This window comes from Schistocerca americana, unplaced genomic scaffold, assembly GCF_021461395.2.
Source record: "Schistocerca americana isolate TAMUIC-IGC-003095 unplaced genomic scaffold, iqSchAmer2.1 HiC_scaffold_24, whole genome shotgun sequence".
NCBI classification, from domain to species: Eukaryota; Metazoa; Arthropoda; class Insecta; order Orthoptera; family Acrididae; genus Schistocerca; species Schistocerca americana.
In genome coordinates this window covers 2,659,564-2,682,331 of record NW_025725950.1, presented here as the reverse complement: position 1 = coordinate 2,682,331, position 22,768 = coordinate 2,659,564, and the positions used below count along the sequence as shown (strand labels likewise).

The window sequence follows — 22,768 nt, the reverse complement described above, 5'->3', positions numbered from 1 at the left end:
AGGAGGTCATTTTAACTAGGTTGCATATTGGGCACTGCCTTTTTAGCCATCACCATTTGTTAAGTGGTGCTCCCCTACTACTTTGTGCACATTGCACCCAACTTTTAACTGTCTGCCGTTTACTGAGGGGATGCCCTTTTTTTTTTTAGAGTTTACATTCCCTTTTGGGTTTGCCATCTGAGTTATTGGCCATTTTAGTGAACAATGCGTGGGCTGTCAAATCTGTTTTACTTTTTATCAGTTGTAGCAATATAGTGAAGGCCATTTAATTTTTAGTTCTGGGCCTCCATTTCACTATTGCGTACTTCATAGACCTTTCTCCACGTCCCTGTTTCTAGCTGTCCTATCTTCCGTCATTAAACGTTGACATGTAATCATTTTTAACTCCTCTCTTCATCTTTGTGTTTCACAGTTTTGGCATGGACACATATGACCCTAGTTGTTTTTGCGCCCTAAAACAAAATGGGGGAGAAATACAAAGCCCTTACATTCTTTTGTCGACTTATGTCTTTACCTCCCCTTGAGACCTCAAAATTTGTCGGGGAAAAATTCTAAAACGTGTCTGTGGAATCAGAGAAATATCAGGGAATTTCACTTGGAGAAACTTGTGGCAAACCTGATTTTAGGTTTTTATATATGGAAATTATTTTTGCTTCTAGTATTGCAGTTCTGAATTGCTGAGTTCATCTTAAACTAAATCTTGTTATTAATCACATATACCATTAGGGAATATAACTTCTATAGGCATGTAAGTGTGAGAATCCATGGGTCCCTGAAGAAGCTTTTTCAAGATGTAGAACAAATATTTTTTTCTGCTTAGCTGAAGTACCTCAGAAGATTAAGCCATATGAGTAAACTGAGTGAAAGTGTGTTAGCAATCCTTTGTCCAGTTTGATACAGTAAGAGATTTCTAAGCACAAAATGGGCGGAACTGAGCTTCTCGGTTAACTGACCCACATGCTGGTCTCACACGTGATTGGTATCTGCATTCCCAGGAACTTAGAACACGGTAGCCTAATTGCCCATTTATCCCTACTTTTGATATTCGTATCTGTAAGTTGCTTTTATTTCTTTAGAACTGCACAACACAAGTTTTTAGGCATTAAGCTGGTACCTGTGGATCTATACAAGCCTGTTCTGTTATTATCCTGGATGTTTCTGGTATGGATGAGTTTAGATCTTGCATCAATAAGTTTGTGACACTGCAAACATTAGAGTTTTTCCAAAGCCCTCCAGTGCCCCAAGTAAATCATTTTTGTGGACTTGGCAGCAAACACTGTGTGCCACACCATATTTTATGTTCTCCCTTTTTGAGTTTAATCTTATTCCTGTCTTATCATTTGTTAATGTGACCTTCCATTTTCTGTAGTTAAAGTACAACTCAATCCATGCAAGGGGAAGACTTTTAATGCCATACTATTTTAGCTTCCCCTCTCAGAATTTTTTAATCTAAACAGTCAAAGGCTTTGGCAAGATGACAGAGGGGATAATTTCCACTATTTAATTCTACTGGAATTGAATTTGTGAGATATTATGTTGGATTCTCAGTGTAGTAGCCTTTAGAGAAGTCAAACTGTGTTGTTAAAAAGTTATTCTCTGAATGGTGGTTCACCATTCTAAGTGGATTTAGGTTGAAATACTATGCAGAGATGAAGAGGCTTACAAAGGCAGGAATAGGCTGGTGAGTTGCACCAAAGCAGTAGTTGGATGAAGACCACAACAGCAGCTTCAACTCAGTTTATTGATGGAAATCTAGCTCTTGCCGAAATTAGCTCTCTCTCTCTCTCTCTCTCTCTCTCTCTCTCTCTCTCTCTCTCTCTGACACACACACACACACACACACACACACACACACACACACACACACACTCTTCCTTCTAGCTACCACTCCATCTCTCTTACCAGTGTGTTCTCAAGGTGATGGGACATATGATTCATGCCCGGATGATATGGTGGCTCGAGTCTCAAAACTTTTGATGAATGCACAGTGTGGCTTTCAACAGGGCATTCTGCAGTGGACCATCTCATTATTTTGCCCACCCATGTCATGAATGGTTTTCTGCAGAAATCCCAGATTGTCGCTGTGTTTTTCGATTTGGAGAAGGCCTATGACACCTGCTAGAGAGCTAGTAACGTCCATACTCTTCACATGTGGGGCTTCCGTGGCCACCTACCCTGTTTCCTTCAGACATTTTTAAAAGACCGAGTTTTCGAGGTGCATGAAGGGTCTGCCTTGTCGGACACCTTTATCCAGGAAAATGGTGTGTCTCAGGGTTCCATTCTGAGTGTCATTCTCTTTGCTATCACCATAAACCCTATAATGGCCTGTCTCCCACTGGGCATCTCCGGCTCTCTTTTTTTTTGACGATTTTGCCTTCTATTGCAATTCTCTATGAACCTGTCTCACTTAGTGGCATCTTCAGCAATGTCTTGATTGTCTTTACTCGTGGAGCATCAACAATGGCTTTCGCTTTTCCACTGACAAAACTGTCTGTATGAATCCCACGAACGCTGACTGCAAATTTGTATGTCCGTCTGGTTATTTGACCTGTTGTGCTGCCATTCACAAACAGCATTCCAGGAGGTGTTTTCCTACAGGATAACACTTGCTCACATACTGCTGTTGTAAGCCAACATGCTATAGTGTGTCAACATATTGCCTTGGCTTGCTCGATAACCAGCTCTACCTCCCATCGAGCACGTATTGGACATCATCTGATGACAGCTTCAACCCATCCACAAACATCATTAACTGTCCTTATATTGGCCAACCAAGTGCAACAGGCATGGAACTCCATCCCACAAACTGACACATGACACGTGTACAATAGCGTACCAGCATTTGCATTTACATTTGCAGTGGCTTGTCTCACACTCCCATTGATCCTGCAACGTTAATCACTTTACATACGTTGTCTCAACAAATATATTCCTGGTATTTCATTACTCTACATTAATTATTTTTTGGTGTTGCAAATTTTTCCGTCAGTGTACCTGGCCTTTCTTTAACCATCCCTGGGGCAATGCAGAATTCTCTTCCCAGTAGCGAGAAAATGCCGTTATTCCAATTTTGAAATCACATAAATTGCCTCTTCAAACGGACAGCTGTCGTCCAGATTGTTTACTCAGTGTCCTGCAAGTTACATGAACATATGGTTAGTTGAAGGCTGTATTGTGTCCTTGAATCCCCGGATCTTTTGGCTTCGATCCAGGGTGCTTTTCGCCAAGGGCGCTCTACTGAAGATAATTTAGTCCACTTGAAGTGTGCTATCTGAACAGCTTTTGCTCAGCATCAGTTCCTTGTTGCAGTTTTCATTGATCTGCGTGTATATCTTATGATACCACATGGTGCCATAATGTCCTTGCCACCTTAAAGGAGTGGGGCCTCCATGGCCAACTCCTGATTTTTATCCAGAACTTTCTTCCATGTCACACTTTTTGGGTACAGGTTGGTGCCTCCTGTAGCATTCCCCCCCTGCAGGAGAAGGGGCTTGCACAAGGTTCTGTTTTGAGTGTCACTCTCCTTTTTGTGGCTATCAATGATCTGGCGGCAGCTGCATGACATATTTTGTCCCCATCATTTTTGTTCGTCCGCGACGGCTATTGCTGGAGGCAGAATGCAGGGAGCAATACACCAAGCACAATCCTGGGCTTTCACTCATAGCATCCATTTTTTGGCTGCCATGACCTACGTTATGCATTTCTGTCATCGTGTTTTTTAGGTCCGGTCTTTGATGCCTAGTTGACATGGCTTCCCCGTCTTTGCCAACTAAAGCAGACATGTAGGTCGCACCTGAATGCTCTTCTATGCCTCAGCGGTGTGGTCCACTCTACTTTGATATGGCTGTATGCAGCATTGGTGCAGTCACACCTAGATTACAGGAATCTCTCATATGACTTTTTATCAGCTTCGACATTACGTCTGGATTCGATACACTATTGTGGGGTAAGACTGGTAACAGGTGCCTTTGGACTAGGCAGCAGTTCCACTATTGTGGGTTCTGCACCATCAAAAATTGATGGCAGCTGCTCACCCATAGTACCCTAACTGTCATCTCCTCTTTCCAGATATGAGATCTACCTCCCAAAACGGCAGCACAGGTCTGGGGCTACGATCACCAAGTTTGAGTCTTGGTCAAGCACACAGTTTTAATCTGTCGGGAAGTTTCATATCAGTGCACACTATGCTGCAGAGTGAAAATCTCATTCTAGAAAACTCTTTATCTGTAATTCTCTTTACATATTGGCTATTTTCTTCACATATGGGGGACATGGTCTCATCTGAAATGTGAAACAAGCCTGTAAAAGAAAGGGGGGGGGGGGCAGTTCTCAATTCTTGAGCAGTGACCCTCATGTTTTTTTTTTGTGCAATTTGGGTTGGTTTATGTTCAATCCTTGCACCCAATTTACTCTTTCATCTACCTACTTTTTTTCTCGTCAAGCAGAATGATATTTATGCCCGGTGCTTAATACCTGTTTGTATCACTTACAATGCTGGTATTTATGAATTTTTTAGCATTTGACTCCAGAAAGACCATTTTTCTTTGTAGTGTGGTCTTGCCAACAGCAAATTTTCTGGATCGAAAGTCGCTCAATCTGCTCATATACTTTAAAATTTAAAAGTAAATCTAGCAATGCTAGAATGTATACAAAATACTGATATACCCATTTTCAAGTTGTTGTTTAAAGATTCGCGACTTTTAAAACTTACGTAGATTATCTTTTTGATGATAGAACTTTACATAAGAAGTTATTAAGAACATTGCGAATATCACATGACGAACAATTGAATGACTAAAGCAGTGTTATCAACCCTCATTCATTGACACATGTAATAAATTCATCGAAGCAGTGAAGTTCAGAGGTGTAAAAATTTCTGAAATTAAAAGTATACATTGCCTAATGAATGTATTATTTTGGGGTGAAAGAACACAATAATTATTAGTTTTGGAATGTAATAATTCACTATGGCTTCATTTTAATATTCTAATAAGTTTCACACTGTAATGAAACATTGTCTAAATGCCTCTCTTTCTCTCTCTCTCTCTCTCTCTCTCTCTCTCTCTCTCTCTCTCTCTCTCATTTGTTATAACTTACCGCTGTTATATTGTATTTGTATTGCAGTCATTACATTAAAATTGGCTATATTGATTCTGCAATTTATACTATTATGTTATTGCTAAGAATTGAATTAAAGAATAAACGTATATATTTATTTGTAAGATTTTGTAAATTTATACCACTGGAACTCTTTCAAAATATTTGATTGCGTAATACTGTCAATAAATACAATGACTTTCTTTCTTCTGTTTATAATTGTAATAGATGTTGGACACTTTGACTCCAAGTATGTTATACAGAAACGCAGTGATTTTTTGCAAAAGGCAAAACTATGTGTTCGAAGAATTGTGGAGAGGAGGGTACGTGATGTATTTTAAGTAGGTTATAAAGAGTAACTATAACAACAAAAACAATAAATTATTTGTGATTGGCAAGCTTTCGGAGCCAGTGGCTCCTCCAGACAGAAGCGTTGAAGGGGAAGGAAGAAGGGTAAAGGAAAAGGCCTGGAGAGTTCCAGGAAAAGGTGTAGATTTTGGAAAAGTCACCCAGAACTTCGGATTAGGCAAAAAATAGAAACGACACATGTCATATACCAGCTATTATGTAAACACTGTTCAGCTTTCTACATCTGCATGACTACCACCAAATTATCAGTTAGGATAAGTGGGCATAGGCATAGTGTATATACTGGAAACTCACAATATCCTGTTGCAGAGCATGCTCTACAACATGGCATACGTGACCTCGGCACTTGTTTCACCACACATGCCACCTGGATTCTTCCGCCAGACACCGGTTTCTCAGAACTCCGCAGGTGGGAACTAGCACTACAACGTGTCCTTGGTTCTCACCACCCACCTCGCCTTAATTTACGTTAATTTCTCCTGTCTCAGCTTTTCTTCACTGTAATTACTCTTTGCTTCACTCCGTTTTAGCTTTCTACATCTTTCATTGTCTTTCCCGTCTATTTTCACTGCCCCCTCCCACAACTGTTGCATACAATACACTTACCTTCTCACTCTTATTAACCATATACAGTTTTGGTAGTAATCTCTGTCTTGCATATTACCCTGTCTTCCACCTTTAAGCTCTCAGGTTTCCGAATCTTGCCCGATGCAGTCCCCAACAATTAGTCTTTCCTTCTCATCCTGTACGGTAAGTCACCCATGACCCATGGTTCTGGGTGACTTTCCCAAAATCTACCCCTTTTCTTAGACCTCTTCAGTCCTTTTCCTTCATCCTTCTTGCTTCCCCTGCAACCCTTCAGCCTGAAGAATGAGTCACTGGCTCCAAACGCTTGCCTATCACAACAGTCTTTTATGTGTGTGTTCTGCCACTGCTTGGTGAGTAGATTTTTTATCTATCCAATTAAATAATTTTATAAAGAGTATCTGTGTGTGATGTTTTTATTGGTATACAACTTGTTATAAACAAAACTTATTTTTACCATTTAATATGTTTCCAGATATTTACCAGTGGTAAAGATGAAATTGGGTTGATTGTACTTGGTTCTGACAAGACACAGAATCCACTTGATTACCCAAATGTTAGTGTGGAATTTCCTCTTGCACTACCTACATGGCAGATGATATCCTTTGTGGAGAAATCTTTTCATGAAAGTGAAATAAAAAGAGATTGGATAGATGGTGTTGTTGTTGGCATGCAAGTCTTGAAAGATGAGCTAGAGTAATTATTTAAAGCTGTCTGTTTCATGACATTCCTGGAACATGTTCCAGAATGTGTGTTACACAAATCACAGTGACATAGTTGTGACTTTATAAACTTGAATCAATATGTTTTTGTAATGAAAAAGAAACAGAAGGCACAATACCTGCAGAAATAGGAAATTTTTTTGTGTGATTTTACTGCATGAATGTTTTTTACAGTTTTTCAGCTCAATAATTAAGGAGGTATTGATACAAGGCTTTGCCAAAAACCCATCTGTCACCTACAATTCCAGCCCTGTCACTGGCATTCCGTACCCCACAATATGACTGGGCCACAATGAAAGCAGCCACATCATTGTCAAATTCACTGAAACTACTGCATAGCAATTTGCTTGAGTATGGCTGCAGTTGTGGTCTTCTGTTTGGTTTAAGCACTGCGTCAATACCTTCTCTTTATAGCACTCAGAGGTCGCAATCTGCGACTGTTTTTACAAGTGGCAAGAGAACTTTTCCTCTAGTTGCTTGTTTTTCACTGAAAGATGCAAATATTTTAGAATGTAGTGCCCTATGTATATCTGTTAGAATAGCCACAAGGTCTGAAAGTTATTTTCAAATGATTGAGCTCTTCTACAGAGTATTGAAATTCACAGATTCTTCCAACCTGGTCCAACAATGTCTTACATACTCCTCTTCCTCCATGGATTGTTTCCAGTATTTGGAGATGAAACATTAGGCAGCAAAACGTGCCTTATAACCAAAATCTAATGAACATATAATTAAATTAACTAAAGATGTAATGTTGCACTCTCAGGTAAGACTGATCTTGAATACAAAGCCAAAGTGGAAATTAATTGTAAGCTGCAACATTCATCTCACTTTTTGTTATTGAAATTATTCACAGTGCCATAGGGAGAACTGAGTTTATGTGTTTTATAGAGTCAGATACATGCTGTGGCACAGGGTTCTGTCCATTATTCTCCTGACTATGATGTCCAGGAATGGTAGTCTTCCTTCTTCTTTGGTCTCCATAGTGAATTTGATTTTGTGGCGTGTGGAGTTCAGATGTACAAAGAAGTCAAGAAGTTTGTCTCTTCCATGAGGCCAGATGACAAGTGTGTTATCCACATAACAGAAGAAGAAGAAGAAGAAAAGAAGAAGATGGATTTCCATTTGGTTGACATCAGGGCCTCTTCCTCGAAGTGCACCGTAAACATATTCACAATCTCTGGTCAGAGTGGGCTGCCTATTCCGACTCCATCTGTTTGCGGGAGGTGGGTGTGCCATGAGTCAGTGAAGTGGGAAAGTTGACCAAGTAATATGCGTGATGTGTCATACCTCGACCAATATTGAGAACAGAATAAAAAATTCAGAGGCATTACTTTTCAGCACTCCCATGCATATTCTGCATGCAAGAAAAGCTTATGGAGCGGGTTTCTCATTCAGAAATTCTATTTCAGTGTTGGTTGTTTACACGAAGACCGTGTTAAGCATAATGGAAGAGGGAGAAATGTTTATCAGCATTCCAGATTTGGCAGTGGCAGGCTCATGGTCTGCTGAGACTCTGGTTTATTGTTTCACTATATTGCTGCTTGCATTGCTCAGAATCTCATTTTGTGCCAACATAGAATTGGTAGGTTCAGGAGGGCCATGCTAAATGCCTTGCAGGGCCTCAGTAGTGCCACCCAACTAGCACCTGAGAGGGCAGACAAGTGTTCGCTCATGCGTACGTGATCCTGCAGTGAAGTTGTGTACATTTAGTCAGGAAGTGGGCTTGTATACAGTGAGACAGATATCCACACAGACAATGTGATGGCATCTGGAGCAGCACAGACTGTCAAGCCCTTAATGCAGCTCTAGAGAGAGGTGAACTGACAGCGGTGCAACTGACAACAATGCCAGACACAGGAATGGCACTGTGTCATCGTGTCAGACGAGTCTCGGTTCTGCAACATCGTCACAATTGATGTACTTGTGTTTGGAGGCTCTGATGCCAACAGACCTGGCCAGATTGTACCTGTCATTCTCATGCGGGTCCAGCATGTGATGTGATGGTATGGGGTGCAACTGGATACATGTCACAACTTCTGGTTCACATATCCAGTAATTTGGACAGCAGTCATTGCATTTGTGTTTTGTTAAGGCCTATCGCTGTGCCCTATTTTCTAGGGCTCCGTGATTGTAGATTGTATTTTATTGGTCCTGTTGTCTACATAGCAGCTTATGCATAAGACATTGGACAAGTCAAGTTATAAATATACAGGCTGAAAGTAATTTCAAAGCATACATATTTAAGCTTACAATAATACACTTTACACACAAGTATTTATATAACACATTTCATAAATTTAAATATTCTTCAATGGAATAAAAGCAGTGATGCTGTAAATATGACTTTAGAGATTTTCCAAATGTATTGACCTCAGTGATAGCTTTTATGTTTTCAGGAAGTTTGTTATAAAGCTTAACTCCCATGTGAAAAGTACCTTTTTGGCACAGTGCTATGCTGATTTGAGTCATATGTAAGTTCCTGTTTTGTCTGGTAAAGTGCTCATGTATATCACAGTTTTTTTTAGCCTCTGGTCCTTGCCTATTACATTTAATTTAAAGAACAAAAGGGTTTCCATAATGTATACACACGGTAATGGGAGAATACCAGATTTCTTAAACAGGGGTTTACAAGAGTCTCTAGGCTTGCACCCAAACAAGATTCTAATGGCCCTTTTTTTGTAGTTTAAAAGTGCTATTAGCTATTTTAGAGTTTCCCCAGAAGGTGACCCCATATCTAAGACGAGAATGAAAGTACGCATGATATGCATTCAATACTGTTTTCTCACTACAGCATGATTTTAATGAACAAAGAAGATAACGTGTTTTGGTCAGTTCTGCATTGAGACATTCAATATGCTTGTTCCATCTGATGTTACTCTGCAGCCAAAGTCCTAAGAATTTGGTTTCAGTACTGTTACCAACTGGTTCGTCATTGATAGAGACTGATGGGATAAACATGTCCTTGTTAGGAACATTGTGGAATTTTAGAGCAACGGTTTTCTTACTGTTTATTACAAGCCGATTACTCTGTGCCCAGCTGCTAAGTTGTTTCGTGACTGTGTTTACTGTCTGCTGTAACTGTTCATCGTCGTCTCCTTTTAGTAGAATCGTGGTGTCATCTGCAAATATGATTGATTTGTGTGCATCAATATTTAAGCTTAGATCATTTATGTACAGAAGAAACAGAAGGGGTCCCAATACGGATCCTTGGGGTACACCACATTTTATTTGTTTGTAGTCAGATAAGTGATTAGATACAGTTTTTAGTTCAATATTTGTGTGCTTGACGCACACTGCCTGCATACGATTTGTCAGGAAGGAACTGATCCACTTGTTGGACAGACCTCGAATACCCTATCTTTCTAGCTTTGATAGCGGAATTTTATGGTCCACCATGTCAAAAGCTTTTGACAAGTCAATAAAGACTCCTATTGTTTCCTGTTTTTTGTCCATCAGGTTTAGGATGAAATTGATGCACTCATAGACAGCAGTTGTCGTTGACCTCTTATTTCTGAATCCATGTTGTTCATTACATAGGATGCTGTTTTTATTTATAAATTTCATAAGTTTCTCATACATAACTTTTTCCAGTACTTTAGAGATGCAGGAGGAAATTGTGATGGGTCTGTAGTTATTTACATTGTCTTTATCCCCTTTTTTATATACAGGAATAACTTTTGATGTTTTTAACACATCAGGGAAAGTGCCTGCCTGAAGTGAGCAGTCGCATAAATGTGTGAGTACTTCAGTTAGGTTTGATGCGCTCTTCTTTAACACTGTTGCAGGTATACCATCAATACCTGCCGATTTGGAATTTTTTAGTCCTTTTATTGCTTTAGCTACTTCATCTTGTGAAACAGAACCGATGTACATTGATCCTCTACATGTACTTATTTTATATTCATTTGCCTGGATGCTCTTAAAGTTTGATTGTAACATATTTTCAGCAACACCTGTGAAAAAGTTGTTAAATGTGTTAGCTACTTCTAAGGGGTTTGTTACTTTTTTATTTTTATGTGATAGTGTTATATTTTTCCAAGGTTGTCTGTATTCTCCACATTCTTTTTTTATAACACTCCACATAGCCTTTGATTTATTAGCTGAATTATAAATGATTTCATCATTATGCATTATTTTTGCTGCTTTTATTACTTTTCTTAATATTTTGGAGTATTTTTTATAGTATGTGCGTACTACAGGTGAGGAATTTTTCGAGTTACATATTTCATGAAGTAGTCTTCTCTTCTGGCATGAAACCCTTATTCCCTTTGTGATCCAGCTGTTTGTTCTAGAGTTTCCCCGTATGGTTAATGTTTTCAGTGGGAATGCAAGTTCAAAGAAATGGGTTAATGTATCAATGAAAGTGTCGAATTTTTCATTAATATCATTCATTTTGTACACTCCTAGCCATTTTTCTTTGTGTAATAAGTTGTTGAAGTAGTTCACATTATGCTGATTATAGCTTCGATATGCTGTTCTAAAAGACATGTTGTTAATAATACTGCCTTGTACTTTTATGCTTAATATTTGAGCAAGATGATCACTAAAACCTGCATTGAAAATTTTTAGTGAGGTGTTGTGTAAACTCTTATTTACTAGAAACTGATCAAGAGCTGTTTGACAAGTTTCTGATACTCGGGTAGCTGCTTTTACTTCAGCCTTTAAATTGAAGGACGTTGCAAGGTTCAAAATGGTCTCCCTATTTCCACTATTCGTGAGGAAGTCAATATTGAAGTCACCACAGATTATAAATTCACAATCCATTTTATTTACTTTATTTAGCAATGACTCCATTTTGTTTAAGAAAAGTTCAAAATTCCCAGACGGTGATCGGTAAACTGTAGCAATAACCAGGTTGAACTGAGTAATTTTTATAGCTGCAATTTCATAATCCTTTTCGACATTTGCCCTAGTTAAGTCAGGTAGTGTAATAAAATCTACATTGTGTAAATTGCTACCCCACACTGTTTGCTGTTTTTCCTGCAGTAGTAAGCAGCCAAGACAAATTTGTTTATTTTAGTATTCTGGATCAATTCTGGGTTAAGCCAGTGCTCAGAAATGCATAACACTGAGATATCATTAAGTTCATGTGTTAATAGAATGTTAATTTCATCGATCTTATTACGCAGGGATTGCACATTATGGTGATAAATTTTTAAATCGGGCGTATTCACAATTTGGTAATTGGGAATCATATTTACAGCATCACATACCTCTAGTTTAAATTAGGAATGTCACCAGCGTTGTATTTTTGTTCTTCTTTCTTGTTTATTTTGTTTTCCTCGCTGTTGGAAGGATGTTCAGGAAGCTGATAAATTGTTCTATCCCTTACAAGTCTTTCTTTGATGTTATCTTTTAACAAGATAATGCAAGACTACACATCACCTGAGCTGTACTGAGCTACCTCAATACAGAGAGTGTTCCACTGTTGCCGTATCCAGCATTTTCTTCAAATCTGTCACCTGTGGAGAACGTCTGTTCACAGGATGCCAAGAGATGGGTATGCCACCAGCCGCCAGCCACCAGTCGCCAGCCACTACAGTTGAAGAACTCTGACATATGACATTCAGTTGAGTAGCATGAAATGATGTACCCATGGCTGTAATCCAACCTCGATTTGATATCCAGTGTGATGAGAGCTGTTCTGCTTTTCCAGTTTCAATACTGAAATTCATATATTATTTTTATGCTATCCTAACCAGATTGGACTGTGGTGTCATACAGCATAAAATATCTTACAACGTGTTGAATTAGTTATGAGAAGTGTAGAACAGCCAGCAGGGGAAAGATGTTGGCAATGAGACAGCTTTTATGTATAACAGCAGTACAGTGTTTCACAGTGCATAATGCTTCCGCAGATTGAGAACAAAATGTGTGGTTTGCTTTCATCCATTTTCACAAACATAGCCTAAAAAATAATGTTGACATTACTGTGCATTTCACTCTGAGGCATATTGCACTCTGAGAATGTTCATCGAATTCAGTTACTTTGTATTATATTTCAGTAACAGTGACATAATAGCAAATTGGACTGTATGAGTTTTTACGGATTTTTTTTCCAGACACACACTACCATTTCTTCAGATTTATTTAATTTGGGTATAAATCCTTTCCAGCATATATGCTGTACACAAAATGTTGAACATAAAATGTAGCTATCTGCTGATTTAACATCTTGCTGAGTATACCGGTACAATATTTTGTTGTAACAAATAGTTCAATGTATTTTACACACTTATAAACTTATTTATACAGTTATAGTAATTTATACCATTACATTTATGTTGTACCTTAATGTTCTGGAAGACGATATTATAAGGAACCTCATACTTTTCCTGGATGATAGAGTTGTCTATAATGAATTATTGCCTGAAAAAAATCTGCACAAATTTGAGTCAGATCATAACATTTCAATTTGGTCCAAAGATAGGCAACTGAGTTTAAGTTTTCAGAAATGTAAATTGGAGCACATCACAAAACAAAAAAAAGACAGTATTGTATGACTACATTATCAAATAATCACAGTTTTAATTGGTCAACTCATACAAATATCTGGATGAAATGAAATGGTGACATAGACTCACTTGTAGGCAAAGCAGAATGCAGACTTCAATTCATTGGTAAGATACTGGAAAATGCAATCAGTCTATAGAGGACATTGCTTACAAAATACTTGTGTGGCCCATTCTAGAATATTGCTTAAGTATGACCCATAACAAATAAGGCTAATGGCAGACATTGAATGTATACAAAATAGTGTAGCATGATTGATCATAGATTTATTTGATGCATGGGAGAGCATCAAGAAGTTACTAAAAATTGGAAATGCCAGACAAGTGAAGATAGACGCCAAATATATGACAAAACCTAACTTATGAAATTTCAGGAACGTGTATTAAGTGAGGTATTTAGGGATTATACAATAACCGCATATGTATCACTCCTATAGGGACCATGAAGGCAAGATTAATTACAGCATGCACAGAACCATTTAAAGAATCATTCTTCCCACACTCCACATGAGCATTGAATGGGGAAAAACCATAATGTGTGGTACAACAATGTACTTTGTCGGACAAACCCACAGTGGTTTATACAGTGTGCATGGAGACATGGAATCAATTGACAGTAGCTGGGTAATGGTTCATATTGATTCCCATTTCCCTGTTGCAGTAGGTGATCTTATGCCTCTAATTATTTTTTCATTGCTATCTTAACTTGCATTCTTCAATTCAGTTTATTAACCCTTCTTATCTCTTTGTATTAGGGCAAATGTTCAGTTAACTTTTGAGGAATTTGTATTTTCAATTTATCAACTGGAGTTTTGTTTCATATGCAGCAGCAATGTTACAAATTATTTGTTTCAGTTTCTTTAGAATAATTTGCTGTTTCACGGGTGCCTTGAAGGAAATAAAAGATCTCGAAAGTGTCTTAATGACAACCGATGGCCTCATGTTGACAAGACAGCTGGTTGCCTTGCAGAGGGCAGGGCTTGACGGTCTGAACATCAGCTTAGACACCCTGCAGTCCCAACGCTACAACCAGATCACGAGGAGGAAAGGCTGGGAGCGTGCCATGGCTGGCATAGATCTAGCCTTGCAACTTGAATACGACCCTGTGAAGGTATTACTAGTGCAGCTGTCATCGCATGCAGACTTTCATAAACAAAAGATATAAATCTGTTGTTAAGAATATCAATACAAGAATCACCATTTTAAAGCAGTATGCCCACACCCTCGCCCCCATCCCCGCTCCCACCCTCACCTCTGTCTCCACACTGCAGCTGTAAGTGAAGGAAGGTATATTAAGACAGAAGAAGTAAATTTTAGCTGACGATGCTAACAGTTTCGTAGTTTATACAACATAAAAAGGATGCCTTGCAAGTTTACCAATTAAAAATCTTATATTTTCCTCCCAAGAGAGTCTTATGAGACTCAAGATCTTTACAGTTTCTCTTTTTTTCTTTTGTGTCTTTAGTTTAAAATAAGTTTCCACTATTGTGGTGTTGTTTTGGTAAAAATACTCGATTGTTTGGAAAAATTATTCTTAATTCTGTAGTCACATTTTTGTTGTGTCTAAGTACTACTGGTTTCAGTAGCAAGTGCCAGCATCAGTTCATCTTATTATCAAACATTTCTGTGCAAAATAAAAGCTGACCACTGTGGCCGAGCGGTTCTAGGCACTTCAGTCCAGAACCGTGCTGCTGCTATGGTCGCGGGTTCGAATCCTGCCTCAGGCAGGGATGTCCTTAGGTTAGTTAGGTTTAAGTAGTTCTAAGTCTGGGGGACTGATGACCTCAGATGTTAAGTCCCATAGTGCTTAGAGCCATTTGAACCATTTTGCAAAATAAAAAGCTTCTGTACAACTGCAAACTAGACATACCATTTTCAGGGTGCAGTTCACATCTATTGAAAGCACAACAGTGACCTTTACTTTTAGTAGATAAGACACCTACTGAGGTAAGTGACTTGATGACTGCACACAAGAAGTTGTCATTTATTCCATATGTAGCTACCATGTAGACTCATATTTTGTATTAGTTTGTCCTTACTCTTCCAAAAGGTTAAACCTTGTCTCTGCAGCCACAGCTTCCTCTCTTCAGCAGTTGTCTTCATCTCCATGTGTGAAGAAAATCCCATTCATTGATCATATTGTTTAAGTAGGATGTTCTCAGTCATCCCCTTGTTTTCTTACCTATGATCTTGCCTTCAGAAATGTTTTTTAAAAGATTATCGTCTCCAGTTAAGTGTCCAGTGTATTTTGCTTTGCCCTGGCCTATAACTTTCAGTGGTTCTTTCTTCTCTCCTATTTCCTTTAATTTTTCTGTCAATGCAGATAGTTCTTGTACTTCTCCTCCAGAACCACATTTCAGCAGGTCTGAGGCGAGCTTCCTTTGGCTTTTCTAATGTACAGATTTTGCATCTGTGTGTCAGAACACTCCACACAAAGGTCTTTACAAATATTTTCTTAATGTGGAAGCTGATATGTTTATTCAGTTGCAGCTTCTTCTTATTTTGGAAGGAACTCTTCAACTGTGCTATTCTTTTCTTGAATGCCTTGAAATATTGATTGTTTTCTTGCAAAATGCTACTGAGATATTGAATTTCAGTTCCTTTCTTGAGTTGCTCATTGCCTGTTCTTGTGTCAGTCCTACCTCCTCCTCCTTTCTTGTCTGTAGCCATAACTTTTGTCTTCTTTGTATTCATTTTTAGCTTTAGTTTTACCACTTCTTGATTTAAGGCCTGAAACATTTTATTTAGTTCCTACTCTGATTTACTATTGTGATGTCGTCAATCTGCAGTGTATATGCATGCAATTAAGTTTCCATATCGACATCATGCTCCAAAAACCACCTAACTGTGTGTGGCAGGGGGTACGTCTCATGCCACCAACTGATCCCCTCTGCCTTGTTCCACTTGTGAACAGTGCTTGGGAAGAATGACTGTCAGTACACTTCTGTATTATCTCTAACTTCTCAAATTTTCTTCTCGTGATCATTTCGTGAATTGTATATGAGAGAAACTATTATGTTGTCAGACTCTTCTCGGAAACTACTCTCTCGAAATTTGGGTAGTAAATCTTTCCGTGATGCACAACTGCTCTCTTATGGCATCTACCACTGGAGTTGCTGAGGATCTCTGTAATGATCTCACAGCGACTAAATGATCCTGTGACAAAACACTCCGCACTTCATTGCATCTTCTTTCTCTCTTCTGTCAGTCTTACTGGGTAAGGGCACAGGGGTAATTTACATTCACTTAAGATTCTTCCTGTGAATCTTAGTCTGGCATCTGCTCTTCTATTGCTGTTTTATGTGGTCATTCCACTTTAAGGTTGCTCTGGATAGTTACTTCTAGATATTTTATGGTAGATTCTGTTTCCAGCAATTTGTCATTAATAGTGTAGTTGTACAGTATTGGATTTCTTTTCCTGTGTGTGTGTGTGTGTGTGTGTGTGAGTGTGTGTGTGTGTGTGTGTGTGTGATATGTTACATTTATTTATGTGCAGGGTCAACTGCCAGAGCCTACATCATTCACCAATCCTCTGCAGGTCATTGTGCAAATTGATACTGTCTTCTGTTATTGCTACTTTCTGATGGACAAGTGTAGTACCTGTGAACAATATTAAGGAGCCTCTGACACTTTCTACTGGATCATTTATATACATTGTAAATGTAATGGTCCTATCACATTTCCATGGCGTATTCCAGAAATTACCTTTTGATTCTGGTCATCTTTTCTTTGTTGTTGTTATTACTTCCTAGATGAACATATTAAGGAAGTAAGGTGATAGAAGGCACCCGTCTCTCACTGCCCTTCTGGTTTTCCTTCTTTCATATCCGGTTCAGTACTCTGACTTTAGTATATACTCAAAATTAATCATCTGTCCTTCCACTTTGGACATTACTTTAAGGAATGATGATATAATGGTAATCTGTTTATTAAACAATATTTTAACGATACACTATGCTTTCTGATCATATAGTGGCTTGATGATGGAATTTGATACTGAAATTAGAAATCATTAGACAAAATAAAAGTGTAGCTATAATAAAAGAAAGTAATATTTTGGATCATGTCAGTTGTTGTTCCAAACAACAGCACGTCAGGAATAGGTTCAAATGGCTCTGAGCACTATGCGACTTAACTTCTGAGGTCATCAGTCGCCTAGAACTTAGAACTAATTAAACCTAACTAACCTAAGGACATCACACACATCCATGCCCGAGGCAGGATTCGAACCTGCGAACGTAGCGGTCATTCGGTTCCAGACTGTAGCGCCTAGAACCACACGGCCACTCTGGCTGTCCAGGAATAGGTACTAAATTATTTGTCCGCTGATGACCTCACAGCTTAGAACACTAAAACACAAATGTTAATTGTTTGTTATGTGCCCTGGTAGAGTTTACAGCTGTTTACAGTTCACGATTGGTTGTTGGAGATTGGACATTACTCACATAGTGTATTTAGTGCACAGTGCAGAAAAAGGCAGTGTCCAGAAAAGTAAACAAGTGTAAAGGCAAAAGTTTCATGACAGGATGTTGTGTCACCATACTTGGAAGACAATTATAGCCAAAGACAGAAATTTAAAAGAAACTGGCTCATTTGAGCTGCGGAGACCTAGTCGAGGATTCTCAGTAGATAATTGTTAGCACAGTAGAATTTATAAAGAGACAATGTCAGTTCGTGTCAGGGAAGGTTGATTGGTAAGTATCTATCAGCTTTCTCGTAAAACTCACAATTTGAAGAATACACATCAAGGAAAAGGTAGAAGTCCAACAGTGTCAAATCTAGACAATAATATCGATCATCCAACAGTTTTGCAAAATCCCCAGTTGTACTTTACTTACTTACTTACTTACTAACTTACTCAGATTTGCTGTGTACCATACAAGGAACTGGTTTCCACTAGTTCACTTGATCAGCTGCCAAGTTCTCACCTTCCTCCAAGTTTGTGTCCATGGATTGAAGATTCATTGCAAAAGTTCCAGGTGTTAAAAGGTCTTCCTGTACATCTGTATCTGTCCATTGATTTCAACAACAGTGTTGATTTTGGGATTCTTCCACCTTACATGCGTAGAACATAACCTGCAATCCTCAGTCTTCTTTCAACAATAATTTTGTGCAGGCTGTGTAGACCTCTTATTCTCAGCACTTCATCGTTTGTAACTTGGTTGGGTTAACATCTTCAGAATTCATCTCTAGCATTGTTGGTGAAAAACATGGAGACTGTGTGCTGATTTTACTGACATTTTCCAAGTCTCACACATATAAACGATAAAGGAGTGCAGTCAAAGCTTTGTTGGCATATTACAGACCTAATTGCCATATGGACTGATTTTCCAGTTCTGCTGGTGATTTCTGCATCTGTGACCTCATTATTACATATAAAGCTACCGAGATATGGCAATCTGTCAACATCTTGTATTATCTTCTATTGCACTGTAATCGGGGAAGAGACGAGTAATTTCCACTTACTTTGCACATTCTGTTTACCTCATCCCTATTAATTTTCAGCCCTACACAATAGGGCATTTAATGAGAAAGCATATAAAAATTAACTTGATGCCTTCCAAAGAGACGGTCTCTACTTAGTCTCTACTCCTTCAAGCCTGACTTTGTAAGTGTAGACCAGACATGGCTTAAATTCAGAGAAATAGTATCGACATCAATTAAGAGATATATACCAAATAAATTGAAAGGATACCAAATAAATTAAAAGGGTGGTGCACAAAATATGTCAAAACTCAGTTGCAGAAGCAATGAAAAAAAGCATGTCAAAATTTAAAAGAATGCAAAATCTCCAAGATTAGCGATGTTTTACTGAAGCTCGAAACTTAGGGTGGGTTTCAGTGCAAGATGTGTTTAATAGTTCCCATAGTGAAACTTCGTTTTGAAATCTGGAAGAAAATCCAAAGAGGTTCTGGTTGCATGTGTAGTACACCAATGGCAAGACACAACCAATACCTTCACTGCGCAATAGCTGTGGTAATATTACTGATGACAGTGCTACTAAAGCAGGGTTACTAAACACGGATTTCTGAAATTTCTTCACCAAAGACAACAAAGTTATTATTGCGGTATTCAAATCAAGAACAACTGCAACTGTGAGTAACTTAGTAGTAGCTCTCCTCAGTGTCATAAAGCAGTTATGTTTCTTTCAGAGTATGCTGATACAACAGCTCCATTAGAAATCAGATATAGCCCTGGAGATTCTAAAAGGTATCAGATAGATTATATAATGGTAAGACAGAGATTTAGGAACCAGGTTTTAAATTGTAAGACATTTCCAGGGGCAGATGTGGACTCTGACCACAATCTATTGGTTATGACCTGTAGATTAAAACTGAAGAAACTGCAAAAAGGTGGGAATTTAAGGAGATGGGACCTGGATAAACTGAAAGAATCAGAGGTTGTACAGAGTTTCAGGGAGAGCATAAGGGAACAATTGACAGGAATGGGGGAAAGAAATGCAGTAGAAGAATAATGGGTAGCTTTGATGGATGAAGTAGTGAAGGCAGCAGAGGATCAAGTACGTAAAAAGACGAGGGCTAGTAGAAATCCTTGGGTAACAGAAGAAATATTGAATTTAATTGATGAAAGGAGAAAATATAAAAATGCAGTAAATGAAGCAGGCAAAAAGGAATAGATTGGTCTCAAAAATGAGATCGACAGGAAGTGCAAAATGGCTAAGCAGGGAGGGCTAGAGGACAAATGTAGGGATGTAGAGGCTTATCTCACTAGGGGTAAGATAGGTACTGCCTACAGGAAAATTAGAGAGACCTTTGGAGATAAGAGAACCACTTGCATGAACATCAAGAGCTCAGATGGAAACCCAGTTCTAAGCAAAGAAGGGAAAGCAGAAAGGTGGAAGGAGTATATAGAGGGTCTATACAAGGGCGATACACTTGAGGACAATATTATGGAAATGGAAGAGGATGTAGATGAAGATGAAATGGGAGATACAATACTGCGTGAAGAGTTTGACAGAGCACTGAAAGACCTGAGTCGAAACAAGGCCCCTGGAGTAGACAACATTCCATTGGAACTACTGACGGCCTTGGGAGAGCCAGTCCAGACAAAACTCTACCATCTGGTGAGCAAGATGTATGAAACAGGCGAAATACCATCAGACTTCAAGAAGAATATAATAATTCCAATCCCAAAGAAAGCAGGTGTTGACAGATGTGAAAATTACCGAACAATCAGTTTAATAAGCCACAGCTGCAAAATACTAACACGAATTCTTTACAGACGAATGGAAAAACTAGTAGAAGCCGACCTCAGGGAAGATCAGTTTGGATTCCGTAGAAATACTGGAACATGTGAAGCATTACTGACCTTACGACTTATCTTGGAAGAAAGATTAAGGAAAGGCAAACCTACGTTTCTAGCATTTGTAGACTTAGGGAAATCTTTTAACAATGTTGACTGGAATACTCTCTTTCAAATTCTAAAGGTGGCAGGGGTAAAATACAGGGAGCGAAAGGCTATTTACAATTTGTACAGAAACCAAATGGCAGTTATAAGAGTCGAGGGACATGAAAGGGAAGCAGTGGTTGGGAAGGGAGTAAGACAGGGTTATAGCCTCTCCCCGATGATATTCAATCTGTATATTGAGCAAGCAGTAAAAGAAATAAAAGAAAAATTCGGAGTAGGTATTAAAATCCATGGAGAAGAAATAAAAACGTTGAGGTTTGCCGATGACATTGTAATTCTGTCAGAGACAGCAAAGGACTTGGAAGAGCAGATGAACGGAATGGATGGTGTCTTGAAGGGAGGATATAAGATGAACATCAACAAAAGCAAAACGAGTGTAATGGAATGTAGTCGAATGAAGTAAGGTGATGCTGAGGGAATTAGGTTAGGAAATGAGACACTTAAAGTAGTAAAGGAGTTTTGCTATTTGGGGAGCAAAATAACTGATGTTGGTCGAAGTAGAGAGGATATAAAATGTAGACTGGCAATGGCAAGGAAAGCGTTTCTGAAGAAGAGAAATTTGTTAACATCGAGCATAGATGTAAGTGTCAGGAAGTCATTTCTGAAAGTATTTGTATGGAGTGTAGCCATGTATGGAAGTGAAACATGGATGGTAAATAGTTTGGACAAGAAGAGAATAGAAGCTTTCGAAATGTGGTGCTACAGAAGAATGCTAAAGATTAGATGGGTAGATCACATAACTAATGAGGAAGTATTGAATAGGATTGGGGAGAAAAGAAGTTTGTGGCACAACTTGACCAGAAGAAGGGATCGGTTGGTAGGACATGTTCTGAGGTATCAAGGGATCACCAATTTAGTATTGAAGGGCAGCGTGGAGGGTAAAAATAGTAGGGGGAGACCAAGAGATGAATACACTAAGCAGATTCAGAAGGATGTAGGTTGCAGTAGGTACTGGGAGATGAAGAAGCTTGCACTGGATAGAGTAGCATGGAGAGCTGCATCAAACCAGTCTCAGGACTGAAGACCACAACAACAACATATAGCCACTCATTTGATAAAGATCCATACCTAGAGACTGAAAAGTTGCTCAGGTCACACCAATGCTCAAGAAAGAAAAGAGGAGTAATCTACTAAATAACAGACTCATATCACTAATGTTGATTTGCATTAGGATTTTGGAACATATATTGTGTTTGAATATTATGAATTATCTCAAAGATAATGATTCATTGATAAATAGCCAAGATAGGTTCAGAAATATTGACCTTTTAAAACACAGCTAGCTCTTTAGTCACACAAAGTAATAAGTGCTGTCGACTGGGGCTCTCAAATTGATTCCATATTTGTAGATTTCCAGAAGACTTTTTGAAACAGTTCCTCACAAGTATTTTCTAATCATATTGTGTGCCTATGGTGTATTGTCTCAGTTGTGCAACTGGATGTGTGGTTTCCTGTCAGAAAGGTCACAGTTCATAGTAATTGATGGAAAATCGTCAAGTAAAACAAAAGTGATATCTGACATTCCTCAAGGAAGTGTTATAGACCACCTGCTGTTGCCGATCTACATTAACAATTTAAGAGAGAATCTGAGCAGTCCTCTTAGATGATGCTATCATTTACAGTCTTGCATATCATTTACTGTCTTGTAAAGTGATCAGATGATCAAAACGAACTGCAAAATGATTTAGGCTACCTATCCATATGATGCAAAAAGTGGTAACTGACCTTAAATAATAAAAATTGTTATGTCATCCGCATGAGTAGTAGAAGGCATCTACTAAATTTTGGTTACATGATAATTCACGCAGATCTAAAGGCTGTGAAGTCTATTGAATACTTTGGAATTACATTTACAAATAACATAAATTGGAATGCTCACATAGATAACGCGGTGGGAAAGCAAACAAAAGACTGTGATTTAATAGTAAAACATTTAGAAGGTTAGGATTACTAAAGAGACTATCTACAACTATACTTGTCTGTCCTCTTTTGGAGTATTCTGCATGGTGTGAGATCCTTACCAGATAGGACTGACAAAGGACATCATTTAAA

At 38.5% G+C, this 22,768-nt stretch overlaps 1 protein-coding gene across 1 annotated transcript in view; it reads left to right on the top strand.

The window, feature by feature from the left end:
- Positions 1–5,291: 5,291 nt before the first annotated feature.
- The window catches only part of LOC124575364 (molybdenum cofactor biosynthesis protein 1-like), a 72,688-nt gene continuing 55,211 nt past the window's right edge, over positions 5,292–22,768 (top strand). Inside the window, exons 1-3 of the mRNA XM_047131169.1 lie at positions 5,292–5,420; positions 6,527–6,747; positions 14,144–14,399. Of these exons, the coding sequence (XP_046987125.1) occupies positions 5,292–5,420; positions 6,527–6,747; positions 14,144–14,399 (606 nt within the window). The remainder of the gene's footprint in view (positions 5,421–6,526; positions 6,748–14,143; positions 14,400–22,768) is intronic.